Source organism: Perognathus longimembris, chromosome 25 (genome assembly GCF_023159225.1).
Source record: "Perognathus longimembris pacificus isolate PPM17 chromosome 25, ASM2315922v1, whole genome shotgun sequence".
NCBI lineage: Eukaryota > Metazoa > Chordata > Mammalia > Rodentia > Heteromyidae > Perognathus > Perognathus longimembris.
In genome coordinates this window covers 18,962,800-18,981,778 of record NC_063185.1, presented here as the reverse complement: position 1 = coordinate 18,981,778, position 18,979 = coordinate 18,962,800, and the positions used below count along the sequence as shown (strand labels likewise).

The window sequence follows — 18,979 nt, the reverse complement described above, 5'->3', positions numbered from 1 at the left end:
AGGCCGGTCTTCGGTGGCCTCTCGCACGTTCTCTGCTGTGGGAGCTTCCCCAGGACTGCCCTTCTCTCTAAGCAGGTTGTTCGGCCTTCCCCTTCATGCTGCCTGTGTTAGTGAATGTGTGGGGGTCGTGGGGGGCGGGGGAGGGAGGAAGGGAGGGGGAACGCTATAGCCCCGGCCCAGCCCTGGGGTTAAAGCATGGTACACCACAGGCCAAAAACTCCCTGCAAACACACTGGAAACCCCAGAACACCGCTGGCAGCCGGTTCACACTAAAACATGGAAAATAACTAAAGTCGTCAAGTTTGAGATGACCTTTGCATTCTTCAGAGAGAAAGAACTGCACCGTTCACCCCGAGTCCACCCGCTCTCGGGGCCGGAGTCCCTGCCGTGGACGGAGGCATTCTCAAACACATGCAAACTGCATTGACCCCCCCTCCCCCTCCCCCTCCCTCCCTGAGCCTGGCTAAACATCCACTCGGCCTCGGGAACCAGGCATGGTGGGGGTGGGGTGGACAGCACGGTGGGGTGGACAGCACGGTGTTGTCCTTGGGAAGAGAGGCCAGGTCTGCAGGGCTGTCACCGCCACAGTGGTTTCCGGAGCCCAGTGTCCTTGTGGCACGGGGCTGGGGCCAAGCTGGTGGTGGAAGCGTGTGGTAGGGAGGCCTAGCAGCAAGGCGGAGGCATGGGGCACCAGGGCACCGGGCTGCTAAGGGTTTTCAAGCCACCTGTGACCTACAGACTTCCGGAGCCCAGAGGTCGTCCCAGCTCCCTGCTCGGAAGCTACCACTCTGCTCCTGGGTTGCCCGGCAGGCGGTGGGCGCGGAGGCCCTGGCGTCGGACTCTGAGGTGCCTTGCCTGCGGTGGGGGGCTCTGCGGTGGGGGCTCTGCCTTCCCTGTCAGCCAGACAGGAGTGGAGATGCTCTCTGGCCCCTCCTCGGCCCAGTGTTCTGAGACTGCGTGTGATCCACGGGGAAGGAAGGGCTATTCTGTCTGCTCAGTGCCACCTGTATTGCATAAGTACAAGGATTTCTCTCCTCCTATTTCCACCCCAGCTCCCTCCCCCCACCCCCCAAAAAAAAACCCGTCTCCAGCAGGGCAAAGGAAACTTAGTCCTAGCACCAGAGAGAAGACATTTAGACAGTGAGCTTCTAGAACTCTTCGTCTTTAACATTCTACCCACTACTTCCTCCACTCAAAGGAGACCTAGGTGTGTTATGGAATTACGATGAGTTGCTCTGAAATGTATCGTTGCTCGGCTTCCTCCTCTTTTTAGTCAATACCACAGTGGCGCACACTTAGTGGGATGCGGGAAGTTCACCACTGTGATCATTAAGGCAGGGCGAGTGACAGCAGAGGAGTTGGTTAAGCAAATTGACCATGTAAACAAGATTAGAGGGGACACATTTAGACTCTTTAAATATCTTAAAGGCCTATTTACCTCCAACTACCAACCACTCCGTTAATTGTACGTCACTGGCTTTCTTTTTTTAAGACTCCTCCTTTAACAGCCTCTTTGCCTGCAGCCTAGCGAGTAGACCCTGTGGTCCCAGTTAATGTCACAAGGCCGTCACGTGCTGTCACGAGGATCTCACACCGGCAGGGGAGGAGGGCTTATTCCTGACCGAGCCCTGCACTGTCCCGTAGGTTTCTCCTTACGGGTCCCCCATGTGCTGTTGTTTGTCCCAGCTTGACAGACGAGGAAACTGAGAACGTTGGCTGAGGTGGCTTGTCCGGAGCTACTCAGCTGGAGGACAGGGAAGCCAGGAATCAGACCCCACACACTCGTTCCACTCCGTTCGTTAAGGTGCGCAAGGCTTTGGGTTAGTCTCGGGTGGACCACAAAATCTCAACCAGTATGCATGGAGGCAAGATCCCAAAGGCAGACGTGCCCAGGAAAGGCTCAGGCCCCCGATGGGAAGGTCAGAGGAAGGAAGGGTGAGGGCAGAAGCCAGGCAGCTGCATGGTAGAAGCCACGTTGGACATACGCCCCAGATGACAGGCAAGCAGGAGCGTGGGCAGAGGGAGGAAGGGGATGTTGGACACTGTCCATTCTTAGTAGACAGCACAGCAACCTGGAGCCCAGGAACCAAGACGCAGCGACAAGTCTGCAAAACGAGGGCTTTCCTCCGCAGTCATGAGCTCCCCCCCCCCCTTGGCATATTTCTAAATTCTCTGGCTCTGCTGTGATCTAACTAGCTCTGCCTCCCAGGTAGACAAAGACCCCTGGACATTGTCCATCGTTCTTAGTTTTTGTTGTTTATTTTGCTTTGTCTTTAGGACAGAGCCTCTCATCTCAGGAGATAATGGATAAGCAAAAAGTCTATATACGTGGTCAGCACAGAAACAATCGCTTTTCATTTCAAAAAATATTTTTGAATTTTTAAATGAACCTTAATTAAAATGAATGCTAATGATAATTACACACACACACACACACACACACACATATATACTGTGTTATAATCTGATCAGGATAACTGGATCGCTAGCTCAAATATGTACTATTTGTTTGTTAGGATATCCTAAACCCTATGAAACCATCCTTCTGCTTCTTCCCTCCACACCCTTGCCAGCTCTCTGCTCCTATGAGATCCACATTTTAGCTGTGTTTAACATAGTGCCCTGTGTGAGATTTTTGGTCTGTGCTTAGCTGACTCTACAGATGAACCTAGGGATATAAAGCACCAACTGTATCCCCACAGGTTAAGGCCAATTAAACAAAGATGCAAAGAAGGCTTCTTCCATTCTTATCCACATAAAATCATTGATAATTACTGATTCCAGGCTCCCCAAGCGTGCTGGTTTTCATATGTCAAAGACTTATCCCTGGCCCGTATGAATGTTCTCTCTCTACTCTTACAGCTTTGGTCCCTTCAGCATGTGGGCCCCTACTTGTCACCTCTCAGAGGACTTCATTAGTCAGGACAGGCATAGTCATACGGCTCTGGACCCCTCTAATGTGATTCTGGTCCTCGCCCTGACCTGCATGGGCTAGGCAAAGAACAGCTTAAAAACATAAGGCTTGTGTGGCTTTCCAGAAAGAGGACACATTTGGAGACTCTTGTTCCCTCCGCCCACCTCTCCACTCTAGATATCAGGCAACTTAGTCCCACTCGTGTGGAACTGCTCTGCTGAGTCCAAGATGTCTCCCCATCCCTGTGCCCTCCTCATTCACTCACGTATACATACACACACACACACATGCACATACACACAAACATACACACACATACATACACACATACACACAAACATATATACACACAAACGTACACACACACAGACACACACAGTGGTAGAAGACCATATTCCACTCTGTTGCCCTCTACTTCTAGCTCTGCAAAAGTTTCCATTTTTGGTCACTGTTCTTATCAAAATGTGGAAACTCTAATGAAAACCGTGTTGCCTTTTAGACCAGTCACTTTGGCGGGGGTGGGGGGGGGCTTCTGCTGGGGAAGCTGGGTCACCCAGCCAGTGGGCCCTGGCAGAGCTGCCAGTCTTGCGATGCCTTGGCATGTGGTTCTGGGGTGTGGTGCCCTCCAGGGAATCTTCCTGGGCCTTCCTGGGCAGGTCAGCAGCATTTCTGGAACACGGTCCGCCTCCGATGCCCATCCCTCTCACCCACGTACCGAATTTGAAGATGGCGGCACAGCTACAAGCGAAGCAACGCTTAACCCAAGAGCCCCAGGCAGGGGGTGTATGGAAAGGCCGCCCTTGAAATAGCTGCGCTCAGGGCCCCCCCGGGGTCCTTCTCTGGAATGTGCTTGTCAGGAAGGTTTCTGTCTTGGGAGGTTAGGAGGTCACAGATGCGCTGTCGGGTGTGGTTACTCCCAAATTCTGGGTGGAGGTATGTGCAGGGCTTGGTTTGGGAAGCCCAATGGCTTCCACTAAACTCAAGGAGCGGCAAAGGGGCAGATCAAGAGCTTTCCTAAGGCCCCTGCTTATTTTAATATCAATTATTTGTCATGTATAAATTAAGCCATTATGTGATTTTTAAAGTCTACACTCCAGTTCCTCTGCGGAGAGTTGGGAAGTTCTCCCGGCTGCGTGGGGGGGCGCCCTGTGGCAGCACTGTGTGGGGGGGGGGGTTCCAGGTCCTGCTCCCCTGCAGCAGGAGGACTGGACTCTCCCATGTGCCCAGCTGAGGAGCTCATGGCGTAGAGCCCGCCATTCCTGCCGCCACCCCTGCCCTGTGGAGTCACCCCGAGAAGTGCCATTAGGCCCCGGCCCATCAGTGATCTTCGGGGGGCACTTTTCGTGGGGTTCTAAGTGGAGGCTTCCTCTCATTTATCTCACAAATTATTCGGGTACCGAAACACACTGCCTAGGTTTTCCTTTCCAGTTCTAGCCATCCAGATGGGGTGTTTTCAGCGCGGAATGGTGGGGAGGAGGAGAGTCTCGTGGACCCTGCCGCAGGAGGCGGGGAGCAGAGGCTCTGTTCCTTTGCTTTGAGTCACTCTGAGGCTGCCTGAGTCACACTGAGGTCCTGAGGGGGCTGTCTGCCCTTTCATGAGAGCACTGCTGGGGGGTGAGGAAGACCAGTTTGGGCCTTGGAGCCTGGCTGGGAAGCTGTCCTGCTGCGGGGGGGGGGGGGGGGGGAGGCCTGGCCCCCTGGGCCTTTGGAGCCTCACCGCCCTGAGTGCGCAAGCGTAGGCTGGACTCCTGACACTCCCTCGTCTCCAGGCTCAGTGAAATCCCGGGCTCAGTAAGATCTGGGGGGACGACTTTCCCAACTGATCCCCCATCTTGGGGGGTGGTTAAGTTGGTCTGGATTTGGCAAAAGACAGCTTCCTGTTTCTAAGAAAAAAAAAGGCTTAGGAGGGCTTAGGAAAGGACTCCAGGAGCTTTGGACTGCAAAACAGCTCTTGCAAAACAACATTTGGATGATTTACGTGTAAATGAATCAGAAACATGTGGATTGAATTTCCCTGTGAATACAGATGGGTTTAAAAATTAACGGAAAAAGTGTTTGGCAAAATACTTTTGGGTTTTTCTTTTAATTGACTCTCAAATGTCAGGGCTGGGAGGGGGGAGGCGGGGGGGGGGGGGCTCAGCTCTCCTGGCCTCTCTGAGTGCCCACTGCAGGACTTCTAGTCAACTTTTATTTTTTAAAGTTAAATTTTATTATTTTGTAAAGGCACGCTTTTCCAGACACAATGGCTGATAACTGAGGAGTGCTACTTTCTAGAGACGGCCCATCACTGACAAGAACATGAATTCAATTTAAATTTGTCAATAAAAGAAAGCAGTGACTTGCGCTCAGTGCTGGGGTCCCGCTTCGAATTCTGATCTTGACTTACCCAATGTGGCATGCTGTCTCAGTTTCCTTACAGCCCTCCCCTTCCCCCTGTCTTAGGAAATGGACCCCATGAAATGAATGGCCCATTTCATAGGAGCGGTGTAAGACAGCCCAGACCGTGATCACCCGTGTAGCTGAGCAGAAGGGGGCGGGTTAGAAAGCACAGGAGCGAACCCCTGTGAGCTCCCGCCTTGGCATGGAACCCAGGCTCATTACTTGCCAGGTAGGAGTGCATGGGAGCCCTAGGTGACCTGAGGAAGTTGCCGGCTCCAGCTGAGGCAGACGAGGTTTAGGGGAGCCCAGAACCCCACGTAGGTACTGGGAAGCAGCTCTGAACATCATGTGGCCTCGAAGCCCTTGGTGAGAACTCGAGCTACCTTGAGCGAGGCTTCCTTCTTCCAAGGATGTCACCCCAGCTTTGCGAGGCTATCAGTTGCTACTCATGGTCAGATTATCCCAGAAATGTTCAAGCAAAGCAGTAGGGAAGGGGATCTAGATGTTCCTGCTAATGCGTCTTCTCTTCCTACCTCGCCACTCTGGGCTTTCTCTGAACTCTATATTCCCAGTGAACAGCGCTTCCATGGCTGCCCTCTCCTTCAGGCTGGAGGGAAGGCCGTCAGATGACAAAGTGCTGTTTTCCTGTACGCAGCGCGGGGAAACGCTGTGGGCTTTGACTTGATTTTCGGTTGTGGTAGTGGCTGTTTATTTGGCTTGCAGACATCGCTGGCACTGGTGAGGGGCCAATTATTTTATATGTGGGATACAAAGAAGCGGCGAGGCAGAGTGACAAGCAGAAAATTCTTCCTCTTTTGCAAGGTTCCAGGCTTCGACTTTCCCAATGGTATTCCAACTATGCAGCTTTCTAGTTAGGTTTGCAAAATTGAAGTCAGATTCAGAGGAATGTTTAGGCTATGCCGTTCTGTCGACGGATACAGCCACAAGCTGATATCATTTTTAATAAAGCATATGGATATTTCATGGCAAAACTTCTTTCCTGAGGAGACACGAGCACACGTGTGGTTAATATTCAATCAGCATAGTCATGCGTGGGTGTCATTTTAAATGATTTTTTTTTCCCCTCCGTCGTAGCTGTTTGCATGGAAAACCATTGACTTGTATCTTTTTTTTCCCTAGCGATATCTGGAATGATCGTTCCCCCGATGTGAAAGAATTGCCTTGAAGAATTTTATTAATGAAGAGGTTGGATTCAGAGATGCGAAGAGAGAAATCTGACCCAAGTCCCAGAGTGGAACTTTTAACTCAGGCCTTTTTAAGAGGAGTCACAATAACTGCAGATTTTTAAACGAACAAAAATCGCCGACCTTGCAAATACTGAAATTGGCAAGGGTCTTGCGAGGGCGGGGGTTGGTTAGAGCTGCCCCTCCCAAGTATTTGGGGGTGGTCATATTTATTCTGTATTGATAAAAAGCAACTCCACTTTTTTTTTCCTTTCCCTCTCTTTTTCAAAAGCTTAACTCTGCATCATTGGTCTTTTATAAACCATAAAGCTATACACAAGGGACACTATAAATAAGACTCCATGTTTTAATTTATGATGTTTTTAAAGCTGTGTAAAGGGAGAATGAGGTGGTGATATTTACAAAAAAGTAAAAAAGAAAAAAAAAGAAAAAAGGAAGAAGAAAGAAAGAAAAAAGCTTGTATGGGACAGTATAGGAATGCCAGTTAGAGTTTTTCTAGAAAGCTAAGGGTCGGCTTTTGCGCCTTAAAGCATATCCAATGGTGATTAGTTCATACCGCATTTCAACCTGCCATCCCTTAGCAGAGCAAGCTTATTTATCTCTTTTGTATCGTTGTCTTAAGTAACTGTAAATAAACGCAGCCTGGAAAGTTAAAAGGTGACGTTAAGTGATCACATCTTTTCCCTTCTACTCAAAAAAAATAAATAAAATAAAATAAAAAATTAAAAAATCCAGTGCCTCTAGACAGATTGCTAAAACTGCATATTTAAACCCAATATCATCCTCTCTTTTCCTTGTGTCAACGTTTTCTGAAGCCAGCGGCCTCTCGAGAGCCGGTGGCGCCCACCGTGGATGGGTCACCCGTGGAGATTTCCCAGGGCAGGGTCCAGGCCCAGAACCCCACGCACGCCCTCCCGTGAGCAAGCCAAAATCCTCCCCGCACTCCGCCATTGTCCACACTGACGTTTCCTCACCCGCCTGGAGCCCTAGGTACTGAACGTTACACGCTACTCAACCACGTGAAGTAAAACAGGGTGAAAGCCGAGCGAGGGCCCCCCCACGACGCTCCGGGTCCCCCCACGCTCTCACAGGTGAGGCGCCAGGCTGAGCCCTGCCCCGGCAGTGATGAGGGGGAAGGAGGGGGCCAGGACCCCTCAGACGCTGCCTTCTGCCCTGTGGGAAGCTCTGCGCGGCTAGGAAGTGTTCTTAAACCTAAGAATGAACGGTCGAGGCAGCCAGGCTCCCAGAAGGTGTTGCCTGAGATTTTTTCCCCCCTTTTGTGTTTTTGTATGTAGTTATAAATACTGTAGATTTTTTTGTGATTTTTTTTTTGCCAAAGTTGTTCTATTTATACATTTTAATGTCTTACCATGGTTTTTCAACCTTACAAAAAAGGAAAAGAAAAAAAACAACAACAAAGCTCACTACCTTTAGCTTGCACTTACTTGCAAAGTTAATTAAAAGGCTTTTTGTTTTAATGGGGATTTTTGTAAAATATCCATATAAATAATGTATTTATCTTTGGAATTTGTAAATTGCTTTTTCCCTTTCTCCTCTTCTTCCCACCTCCAGTTTATTTTATTGTGTATGTTTGCTATGTGAAAAGTGTGTATTTGTTTGCTCACCTACATACAGTTGTATTAGCTGTTTCAATGTGATTTTTAAACATTTCATTTATAGTTATTTTTAGTATTGTTTTAAACCATGCTTCAGTTTTTTAATTTCTACCCAAAAGCCATTGTCTATTTTTGTATTATTTGTAAGTTAAGAAGTTTTTTCCAATATATGGCAAAAAAAATAGTAGCACATTATTCTTGTAGTATTTAGTTCTGTAGATTTAAAAAAAATGTATCCTTTGCTTTGGAAACTTACAAAAAAAACTAATGCTGTTTTACTCTATTAATATGCATGGAATCTCTCCCCTTGGAATGACACATTTTGTGCATTAAATTTCGGGGTGGGGGGAACAAGTTCATAGAAATCAGTGCACATACTTTCTTTCTTAAGTCTGCTTGTATATTTCCTCTGTCTCTCACATAAATATAAACCAGCAGATTGGATGCCTTAACAATGCAACTCATATTCATTTCACTTGTACATTGTAACGGTGCACCAAGAAAACCCATCCTCAGTCATCACTAAACATTCTAAGAAAAGAGAAAAAGAAAAAAAAAAGGAAAAAAATAACAAAGAAATTGAAAAGCACAAAAGAACTGTTTTGTTACCTTGCGACAATGTAACTTTTTCTAGTAGAGCAAGAGATCATTTACGACAATGCTGCAATTGTGCATGCCCCATATGGATTTTGCAATGGTTTTCACTAGACTGTCAAGAGTGCGATTTTTATGGGTTGGAGTGGGTGGGAGGGGGAAGGAGGGAAGTTAGGGAAGGGGGGGAGGGAGGGAGGAAAGCTGGTTTTTCATGGTGAAGAAATAATAATGATAACGAATAGTAATTTAAAAGAAAAACTGGAAAATGTAAGTAAGGCCTCGCATTGCTTCTCGGTGCTCAGCAGAGGGTTGTCTGAATGCGTGTGGTAAGTGCTGGCCTGAAGATGTATACAGTTTAAAGCCATATTTTGTCTGGTGAGCCCCTTAACTGTTTGCAAAGAAGTGGTCCGCCGGCGAGGTGTCTCGGCTCAGACACCGACAGACGCCACCCATGTGTGTGAGCCCCGTGCCGTGGTTACAACTTCTCTTGAAAGTCCAAAGAGCCTTTAAAACGTGGATCCTTTGTGTTGGGTTGCTTCCTTTTCTTTTTTGTTACACTGATTAGATGGAAAGACATTCTGGCCCTCGGATCTTCTTTTCTCCGACATAAACATTCTACGAGTTCCTTTCCACTATGTCCCCCTAACTGCAGAATATGGCTTTAAGAAGAAAAACAAATGAGCTAGAGAATTCAATTCGGATTTCGGTTTTGGGGGGGAATAGCCTCTGGATGACGGGGTCACAACACGCGCCCGGCTTCACGTTGGATTTTAGATGCTGTCCGGTGACGTCATCTCTGAATCTACTAACCTTTCACCTTCTTATCCAAACTTTTTTGAATAGACACACACTGTACAGTTCAATTGTTAGAGAACCTAACTACTGTAGAAATTGTTATAATTTTTTTTTTTTTTGCAAAAATTCAAGCTGTAAAAACTTTTCAACTTTCACACTATTTAATTAAAGTTACTTCCTGTCTGTGAAGGCAGCTCCGGGTTGTGTGTTCATTTCTCTCTTGCAGGTGAATCAAAGCTGGAGATAACGTGACTCGGGCCGGTGTTGACACCTAGAGAGAAAGGAATATGGAGGAGGCCCGGGAGCACCCACTTTCTTTCCTGGTGGGTCCTTGGGGATTTGCTAATCTGGGATGCAAATTGAACAGCACGGCATACTGCTGCCCTCTGCTGGCCCCGGGTGGGCTTGCATGGGTCCGGCTGGCCCACAGGGTCGCCAAGAGCCCCACCAATTTTATCAGTAGAACCCTGCAGGACAGAACTGTGAGCCTAACGACTGGTCGTTTTAAAACACCGTCCTGGGTGCTACAAATCAGAGCCGAGCTCTTCACGTACAAGAGCTAATTAATCCCAGTGAGACTTCTGGTCAATTAATGATGTGGTTCAGCTCACTGATAGGACACGTGTGCACTCGCAACCGTCTAAGGTCTATATCTGTAACCTCTGATGGGTCAGATACGTTTCCTGTTGGGCAAAACACATTGATCTGATGTCTAACCTTCCACCAAATGGGCACACTCAGGTCATCTGTCTTACTTTAAGTTCTGCCCTAATCCGAAGTTTTGCCAAGTGCACTGGTCTATGCTTTGCCTACTTTTGCAATTATCAGACAAGATAAGGTTAATGATGCTTGTAAAATGCCTTGATAGCTCAGCAAATAACCAGGGTTCAACAGAAACTTGATGGCCAGAGCTAATAGGCTGTCACACAACCCCAGACTATCATTTATGACTCAGGGGTACTGGTGGGGACTTGCTGATAGCCTTTTGTCTCAGAGTAGAGTCCAATCTAAAGCAATAAAAGAGGATACTGTGTAAATTAATAAGTGTCCATCCTTTTCTTTAGAAAAAACAAGGACTTCATACTAGTAAGACCATTCAGTAGGTATACTTGGAACTCTACATCAGATGCACAACATAAAAAAATGGGAGGAATTGTCCCTAGTCTCATGATAATCACAGTCCAGGGTAAGACAACCTATATCCAAACCTTTCTAGTGTATGCGAGGTAGACTTATTGAGGCAGCCATGCTACAGTGCTCCACAGAATAAAAACCAGCCTACATGTCTGACACTCAGGCTTCTATCTCCTTCAGGCCTGTCTGCCTCTTGATCGTGTTACCTCATTCATACATTCAGTCATCCATTTTTTCACTCATCCCCATAAACCTAATATTTAGTATGCCTCCGGCACCAAAGTATGGTAACTACACAATAAGGACAGTGACATTGTTCCTGGCCTCTCAGAGCTTACCCCGAACAGGGAAAACTGACAATAGGCAACCACAGCCATAGCATAACCACCCGATAACGGGAATGAAGGACAGCTCCGGAATGCTCTGCGAGTACGTTGCTATGGGATCTGGTGGGCTGGGAAAGGCCAAAGCAAGTGGATTGAGCTGAGATAGGAAGAATGAGCAGAGGACCTTAGGCATAGGGAAGGAGGGTAGGTAGGGGGACTGAGCTTTGAGTTGTACTAGGTGCATTGAGAACAGAAAGAATGAATGAGTGCAGTAGGCAGATGAACACAATGAGCGTGGGAAGTTCACTGCACAGCAACGCACGCACCGAGCACCTCCGCCGGGCATGGTACTGAGGCGAGGAGACTGAGCAAACCAACCGAGGTCCGTATCACGAACCGAGACAAGGTCACTAACTCACAGATCCCGTACTTGCTCATAGGGTCTGTGTTGGTTATAGAACGAGAGCTATGCGGATAAAACAGGCAGGGCATACAATTGCTACAGCTGTCTTCACTATATTTTCTTATTACTCGTATCTTAATAAAGGCTTATAATCATGATCAAGTGTGGAGTCTTCTCTGTTCTAAAAGGGGGGGTCTAAATGTATATATTAGTGGTGTTTTATTGGCAGCTACAAGAATGAACTGGAGGAGATGAGGGAATTAGCGCCACTCACTAGGAGACCACTGCAGTGGTCCACGCAAGACATGAGCGGCTCGGAGAAGGAGAATGAAAAGAGCAAGCCAGAGCTAAGATTCTATCGGGACTCCAACCAGCAGGGTTTGCTGACCCATGCGACGTAAGCATTGAGTGGGTGGGCAGAAGAAGACCCTGCTGGCTTGCCCTTGGTTTGGTGCTGGGGATCGGACGCAGGACCTCCTTGGGGTTCAGCCACACCCCCAGCCCTATGTTTAAAAAGGGTCGACGCCCCAAGCTGTGGTGCTGGCCATATTCCCTTCTTACTGTCGCTTTCGTACAAATACAGTTCCCTTCTCCAGAGGCTTCTATATTTACATTAGGAATGCAATTCAGTTTCCGGAACTGGAAATATTTTGTTACTTATTATTTTTTTAACGGAAGCATCAAGCAGTTTTATCGCTTTTCTCTGGAGAGTTAGGCTACAGTGGGGCTGATTTTTATCTACTTAGCATACATTCTTCCCACTGATTGTAGATTTTTCACATTCTATATTAAGAACCAAGGTTGTGAGTCCTGGAACCAGCTAGAGGCCTGATGACCATCCTTCTGTAGCCATCGGAAACATCTCGTGCGAGGAATTGTAGCTTCTAAAGGAAACTTGGTACACAACAAAGATGCTGATGCCATGTCAATTACAAGTAAAGAAGGAAATGTGTTGGAGGTGATTCACTCAATAAGACACAGGCAAACAGATGGCTGTGGGGAGCGTGACAGCAGTTCCAGTGTTTGGGATCCAGGCAGGTCCCCAAAATGATTTGCTGGCTACCGCCCATCAAAAGTGAAAACAACAGAGCAACCGCAGTCTCCTCCAATCACCTGCTCACCTATGGGAGGAGTGTATTGTTTACACCAGAGGGGGAGCCAGGGGCCAGGGACAGGAAAGAAGTGGATAACAGCACCCACCCAGCTCTCCCCTGACCATCCAGAGGAGGGGCAGAGCCCGGGGCCAGAGCCAGGAGAGAGGGGACAAGTCCCATAGGCGATCGGGACCAGGCCCCCTCCCACCCTCCACACGGACAAACAGGAATGTAACGGGGGTCGGTGAAATGTGGGCATGGCTATCAAACCTGTGAGATGGACAATTAGGATCCATGGCTTGCATGCAAGATAAGAAAACAAAGCAATCTTGACATAACTTGTGGTTTGCTTACTCAGTCACCCAAGTCCTCACACCGGCTGAGTGGGCGCCAGCCCCTGTGTTCGGAGCGGGGTGTAAGAGGGGGTCACCAGGGAGAACAACCCAGCATGAAAACCAAAGCAAACAGAAAAATGTGATGCAATGGAGAAACCGATTAAAACAGTCCCCAGGCCACCTGGAAGCGCAGACACGGGTTATGGAACTGAGTAGAGAGGGCGAGGCTATTTAGAAATGACGCGCGGAGAGCCCCAATCGGCCATCACTAGCCACATCTGATACAAGATGTGTGACAAGGTTCAGGCTCAGTCACAAGCACCACGGAGAGGGCGTCCTGGCACTCCAGTGTACTCATGGGAGAACGGAGCCATCACGCCCAGACCACCGACCCTCTCCAGGGAGACCCCCAACGTGAAATACAGCCTCAGAGCGAAGGAAGCAAATGACCCAGCCCCTAAAAGCCACCATCAGGAGCGTATGCCAAATGGAGGATGAAGACCTCCATCCTTCGATGAGACCAGTGGGAGGATCAAAGCGTCCCCGGGGGTCCATCCCACAGCCGGGGAGATCACAGGAGCTGCGCTACCCCAGTTAGCACACTGAAGTCTAGAAAGGAAGGCAATTCTGACAACCATTCTGATGTCGCTTTGGTACATAGACTTCACTGTTGTAGACGGGCACTGGTGGCTCACGCCCATCATGGGAACTGCTCAGGAGGCTGAGATGTGAGAATCACAGTTCAAGGCCAGCTGAGGCAGGAAAGTCCATGAGACTCTTATTTCCGATTAACCACCAGGACACAGGAAGTGGTGCTGTGGCTCAAAGTGGTAGAGCGCTAGCTAGCCTTAGACCTGGGAGCTCTGAGTTTAACCCCCAACTGAGAAGAAAAAAAAAAAAAAGAAGTTACTAGCCTAGAACACATTTTAAACATACACGTAGGGGTTGAGAACGTTGGACTAGCAAACTGGTGGCCATGCTGGCCGCACAGGGACCGTGGCCCGTGGAGATGCACAGAGGACGTCTGGAGTCCTCAAACTTCTACGTGCGGGAACTGTGAGTCAGTGGCTCAGCTGGCAGTGGTCACACCCTTCCTCTGCCCTTTAGAAGACACAGAGGAGTCATGTGAACATGGAAAGGGCCCCCCCGCCGCCAGCGCATCCACCGTGAGAGAGCAGAATGCGGGTGGAATGCAGTTCCTTATCCCAGCGTGAATTCAAATATATCCACCTTAAACAATCTCTCTGTTGATAAGGCTGTTTACATAGGATGCAAGAGTAACTACTGGCAATGAAGAAGTTTGATGAGGTTAGAAGTAACCTCGCAATAAACCTGATCTATGAGGAGTAAAAGCCAAGAAAGGCAAGACTACCTTTCACTGGTGTTGAATATTCTTCTTCCTGTTTTTCCATGGAGTTCCCTCAAGACCAAGATGATTTCTCTATTCCCTAGGCAAGCACTCTGGTAGGTGCTGGGGCACGGGTGGGCAAAGCCAGGGAGGCTTCCTCATTCAGGGAGATGCCTAGGGAGAGAGGCAGACATGCACAGGATCTTGTCTGATGAGATACAGCGCTAACCTCTTCTGAAAGCTACATAGGGGGACAGGAAACAAAAAGGACGTTGAGGGGCTGGGAATATGGCCTAGTGGCAAGAGTGCTTGCCTCCTACACATGAAGCTCTCGGTTCGATTCCCCAGCACCACATGTATGGAAAACGGCCAGAAGTGGTGCTGTGGCTCAGGTGGCAGAGTGCTAGCCTTGAGCGGGAAGAAGCCAGGGACAGTGCTCAGGCCCTGAGTTCAAGGCCCAGGACTGGCCAAAAAAAAAAAAAGGACGTTGAGTTAGAGACTTGTCCTGGCTTGGGTGGAAAAAAAAAATGGCCTGAAAAGACAGAGTGCAGGTTGAATGAATGCATGAACTAATGTATGAATGAATGAAGGAGGCAGGAGAGAACATTCAAGGGAGAATGAACATCATGTGAAAAGGACCTGAAAGAGAACCAGTGTGTACTGCACGAGAGAGAGAGAGAGAGAGAGAGAGAGAGAGAGAGAGAGAGAGAGAGAGAGAGGTGAAATACGCCAGTTAGATGGCAAGACTTAGGCTATGCAAAGCCTTGTGTAAAACAGGAAAGGGTATTTTTAGTTTGATAGTGAAAAAGAATCCACTGGAATAGGCGACGTAGTCGCTGCTTCTAAGAGCCCTCGGCAAGCACCACTGATGAGACCTGGAGCTCCTTGGAAGACAATCCTCAAGCCAATCCCACTCCCTCCTGGGGCGGGGCCTCCGGCAGGGGGCGGGGCCTCTGCCCCAGCACACAGTGAGGAGTTCTCTCTGCCTCCTCATGCCCAGGGACCTCCAGGGAGGCCCCGACTGCCGCTTCACCTTCGCCATCATCCCAGTTATGTTAGACAATCCCTATCAGATCTGGTGAGGCTTGATATTTATTTTATTTCAACTATCACTCTTTTTTTGTCAAGTGTAGTCTCAGACACAGCAGGTGAACCTTAATGGCTTAAAGAATAAATAGAAAAACTGACGGGGCTCACACCCATTAGCTGACGGCTCACTAAGCAAAGGGGACCTCATTCCACCCCAGTGCACTCAGCCACGGATGCCGGGAATTTTCAACCAGCTCACAGGCCCAAGGGAAGGCGGCTCAAACTCAAAAATGGCTCATTTGATGGGCAGGTGGATGCATGTGGCTATCATTATGTAATCACACACCTTTGAATTTACTTAGTCTAGGATTTATTACCGACTACACAACAGGATCTAGAAGCCTCCGGGAGGCGTGGGGCCTGTCAGGTGGGTCCACACTGGGTAGCTATCCTCAGGCAGAAGGAAGATGGGACTCTGTCAGGAAGCTCCGCCGTCCTGTTTGCTCATTCCATCCAGGTCTCAGTGATTCATGGACAGGCAGGTAAGGAAGCACAGGGTATCTGAAACACATCTCCTTCAAGGCAGGGTGTTTGACAACCTGTTATCTGGAAAGTTCCAGACCGTTGTAAATTAGCCACCCGTGTGTGTGTGTGTGTGTGTGTGTGTGTGTGTGTGTGTGTGAAGATCTCCTTTCCAAGGTCTTTAATCTGTTGTTTCACATATGTGTGTCTCATTAGCATCTGAGGAATGCAATCACTATTTTCTTTTTAGCCTGGATCTTGTGATTTTTCTCAGGCTGCTAAGAGCCCAGTAAGAGCACGCTTTGGGGCAGTGAGGATAGTAAGGGATTCATGGATTGATCATATTATTCGGGAAGAGTTGGCAGAAGGAGGAAAACAACAAGTGGAACCCCAGAAACCCGCCCAGGGGGGTGGCTCTGTGAGCTGAACAAATCAAGCCACTTTCCCACCCAGGCATGGCCTCGTCCTGCAGAGCCAGCCTCCGACTCCTCAATATGGTCAACTAGAGGCAGAAAGGAAGGCACTGAAAATCACTTCCCGTGTGTGAGTGTGTGTGTGTGTGGGGGGGGGTCTGAACTCAATACATGGCACCCTCAAGTCAAAGCCCAGTTAAGGGAATTTAAAAACAAAACAAAACACTGTCAGAAAACCATGAAACTATTTCCTGCCGGAATCACACTTAGAAAAGTCAGTAGCTGATGATCAATTTCTTAGTCTCTACTCTGATGCAAGACAAAGAGTCACAGACCATTGGGAGCTGAAGGTGTAATCTGAAAGATTCTTCTTCCATTGTTCTCACAGGCAAGCTGAGAAGGTCCACTCAAAGAGGGCAATCACCATCTGGGAAGGGTGGGCGGGACCTCCAATCCAGCCAAGAGCAGTTTGCCATTTGCAAACTGCTACCAGGAACAAGGACAATCATGATTTGTAACAAGAATTCTTAAAGCCAGACTTATGAACAAAAAGACAAATTTCTTCTCTGAGGAATTTCGACATGATAATGTAAAAGAAACAACAGTTCATTATTAGAAAGATATGTAAGTTCTCATTTTGGAAGGCAATTTAATAATATACCCACTGACACAGGACTAGAACCCCAGGGGATGAATAAGGAGAAATTGTCTTTAAATAATCAAATCCTGTATCCTTTCCAGAGTGTATCTACTACCTATCCATCCATCTAGGTACCGGTAGATCTCTTATCTAACCTATCTGCCTATCTATCCATCCATCCTGTCTACCTATCTATCCATCCCATCCACTTATCCATCCATCCATCCTTATCTCTCCATCCATCCATCCATCCAGTCTACCTATCTATCCATCCCATCCACTTATCCATCCATCCATCCTTCCCATCTACCCCCATCCATCCATCCATCCATCCATCCTGTCTACCTATCTATCCATCCCATCTACTTATCCATCCATCCTTCCCATCTACCCATCCATCCATCCATCCATCCAGTCTACCTATCTATCCATCCCATCCACTTATCCATCCATCCATCCTTCCCATCTACCCATCCACCCATCCATCCATCCATCCACCTGTCCCCATCCCATCTACTTACCTCTCCATACCTATCAGCTGTCTTCTACTTATCTATCCATATACCTATCAGTTATCTGTCTATCTGTCTGCCTATCTATCTTCCAATTCATCCATTCATCTACCCACTCTCCCATGTATGTATCTACCCATGTATGTACATTGTATGTATGCATTTCATCCATCCATCTACTAATGTATGTATGTATTTAATCTACTTTCACTCCCCACATCTATCATGTATCCATTTATCAATCATATAGGCTAATATGCTATTCTGAGAGCAGTCTTCAACTTTAAAAAATATTTCATGAAAATTATAGAACAACTTAAATGCATATTTACTCTTCCTCCTTTTAATTATTCTGCCTATCCAGTGAGGCATCCAGAAGACTGTTCCTTCTACCCTCTCGTTGGGCATTCTGAATGTTAGATAACCCCCATTCTGCTTTATTTTCCTTTTTTTAAAAATTAATTAATTTATTGTCAAACTGATGTACAGAGGAGCTACCGTTTCGTATGTAAGGCAGTGAGCACATTTCTTATCAAACTTGTTACTTCCTCATTTTTCTACCTCCTTCTCCCCTCCCTAATTCCCTCCCCCCACCCCCGAGTTGTACTGCTGGTTGGCTATATATTGTCTTCTAAGTATTGCTGTTGCATGGCTCACCTTTTACCCTCTGCCCCTCCATTTTGATGCTCCCCTTCTCTAGTTCCAATAAACGGATATACAATACCCAGGGTACTGAAGTCAGTTACAGTGACATCAGGGGTAAAACCAGGGGGGAGAAAGACAAAAGCAGTTTTTCTCCAGATCTTTCCCCATAAGAGGAAAAATGTTCTAGGGGCAATACATAGAAATACAAGAATAATAAAGCAAGAAAAGGAAACATTAATATTTACTATGTGCTAGGTGTTTTGCACACATTAGTTCATCTACACCTTTTAACAACACTTAAACAGTTCACACGTGTGGACGAGTGAGCAGGGCTTGAGACATTCTGTAATTTGCATCCGGCTACTGAGCTGTTAGGTACGTGCAGAGCAGGGTCTGATTCCACAGCTAGTGTTTTTAATCGCTGAGCTAATTCACAGACTGCGACTGGCTATGTGATCTAAAAGACTGTTTAAGGAACTACTTAGTGAGAAAACACTATTTCCCCGCATGAGCTCCCTATTCTGTTCTCCTGGCCGTCCATAGAGGACTTATTTAAACCGTGTCTAAGTGAAAGGCAGGTTAAGTAAGTCGGGGTACTGTAACTAATACCAAGAAAGGGCGGTGTAAGTGGTTTAATAGAGCTGCAAGCCTTCTTTCCTTCACATTTCCTCTATGCACATCATTTCCTGTGGGTTACTGCTACATCTTTTTTAAGATGGCTAAAAGAGGATGTAAAGCTAAGCAAAAGGTAGTTTCTTGGGCTCAATTGGCAGAGCCCCTGCCTTGCAAGTGTAAAGCTCTGAGATCAAACCCCAGTAATGCACAAGTAAGCAAGCGAGTTAGCAACAACAAGAAAGAGTGTCTTGCAGTCTTTCATGCTCGCACACCCTTTAAGGAAGCAAACAGGATTGATGGGGGAAAGGGATGAGGGCTGGCCCGGAGAGCAGGGGGGCCCTGTGGGCTTGGGAAGGGGAGCGGCTAGAGACAAGGTACAAAGGGAGAGGTTGGGGCGATCTGGGAAAAAGGCTCTGTCCTGTACCTCTTAACTCTTGAGTATCCCAATCACCCCCGAGGC

General features: G+C 47.8%; 1 protein-coding gene across 7 annotated transcripts in view; it reads left to right on the top strand.

Moving 5' to 3' along the window:
- Positions 1-7,122, top strand: part of Ebf1 (EBF transcription factor 1) — a 381,892-nt gene extending 374,770 nt beyond the window's left edge. For all 7 annotated transcript variants that reach the window (XM_048334365.1, XM_048334366.1, XM_048334364.1 and 4 more), the window contains one exon: positions 6,434-7,122. In XM_048334365.1, the coding sequence (XP_048190322.1) occupies positions 6,434-6,465 (32 nt within the window). In that variant the 3' untranslated portion in view covers positions 6,466-7,122. The remainder of the gene's footprint in view (positions 1-6,433) is intronic.
- The last annotated feature ends 11,857 nt before the right edge of the window (positions 7,123-18,979 follow it).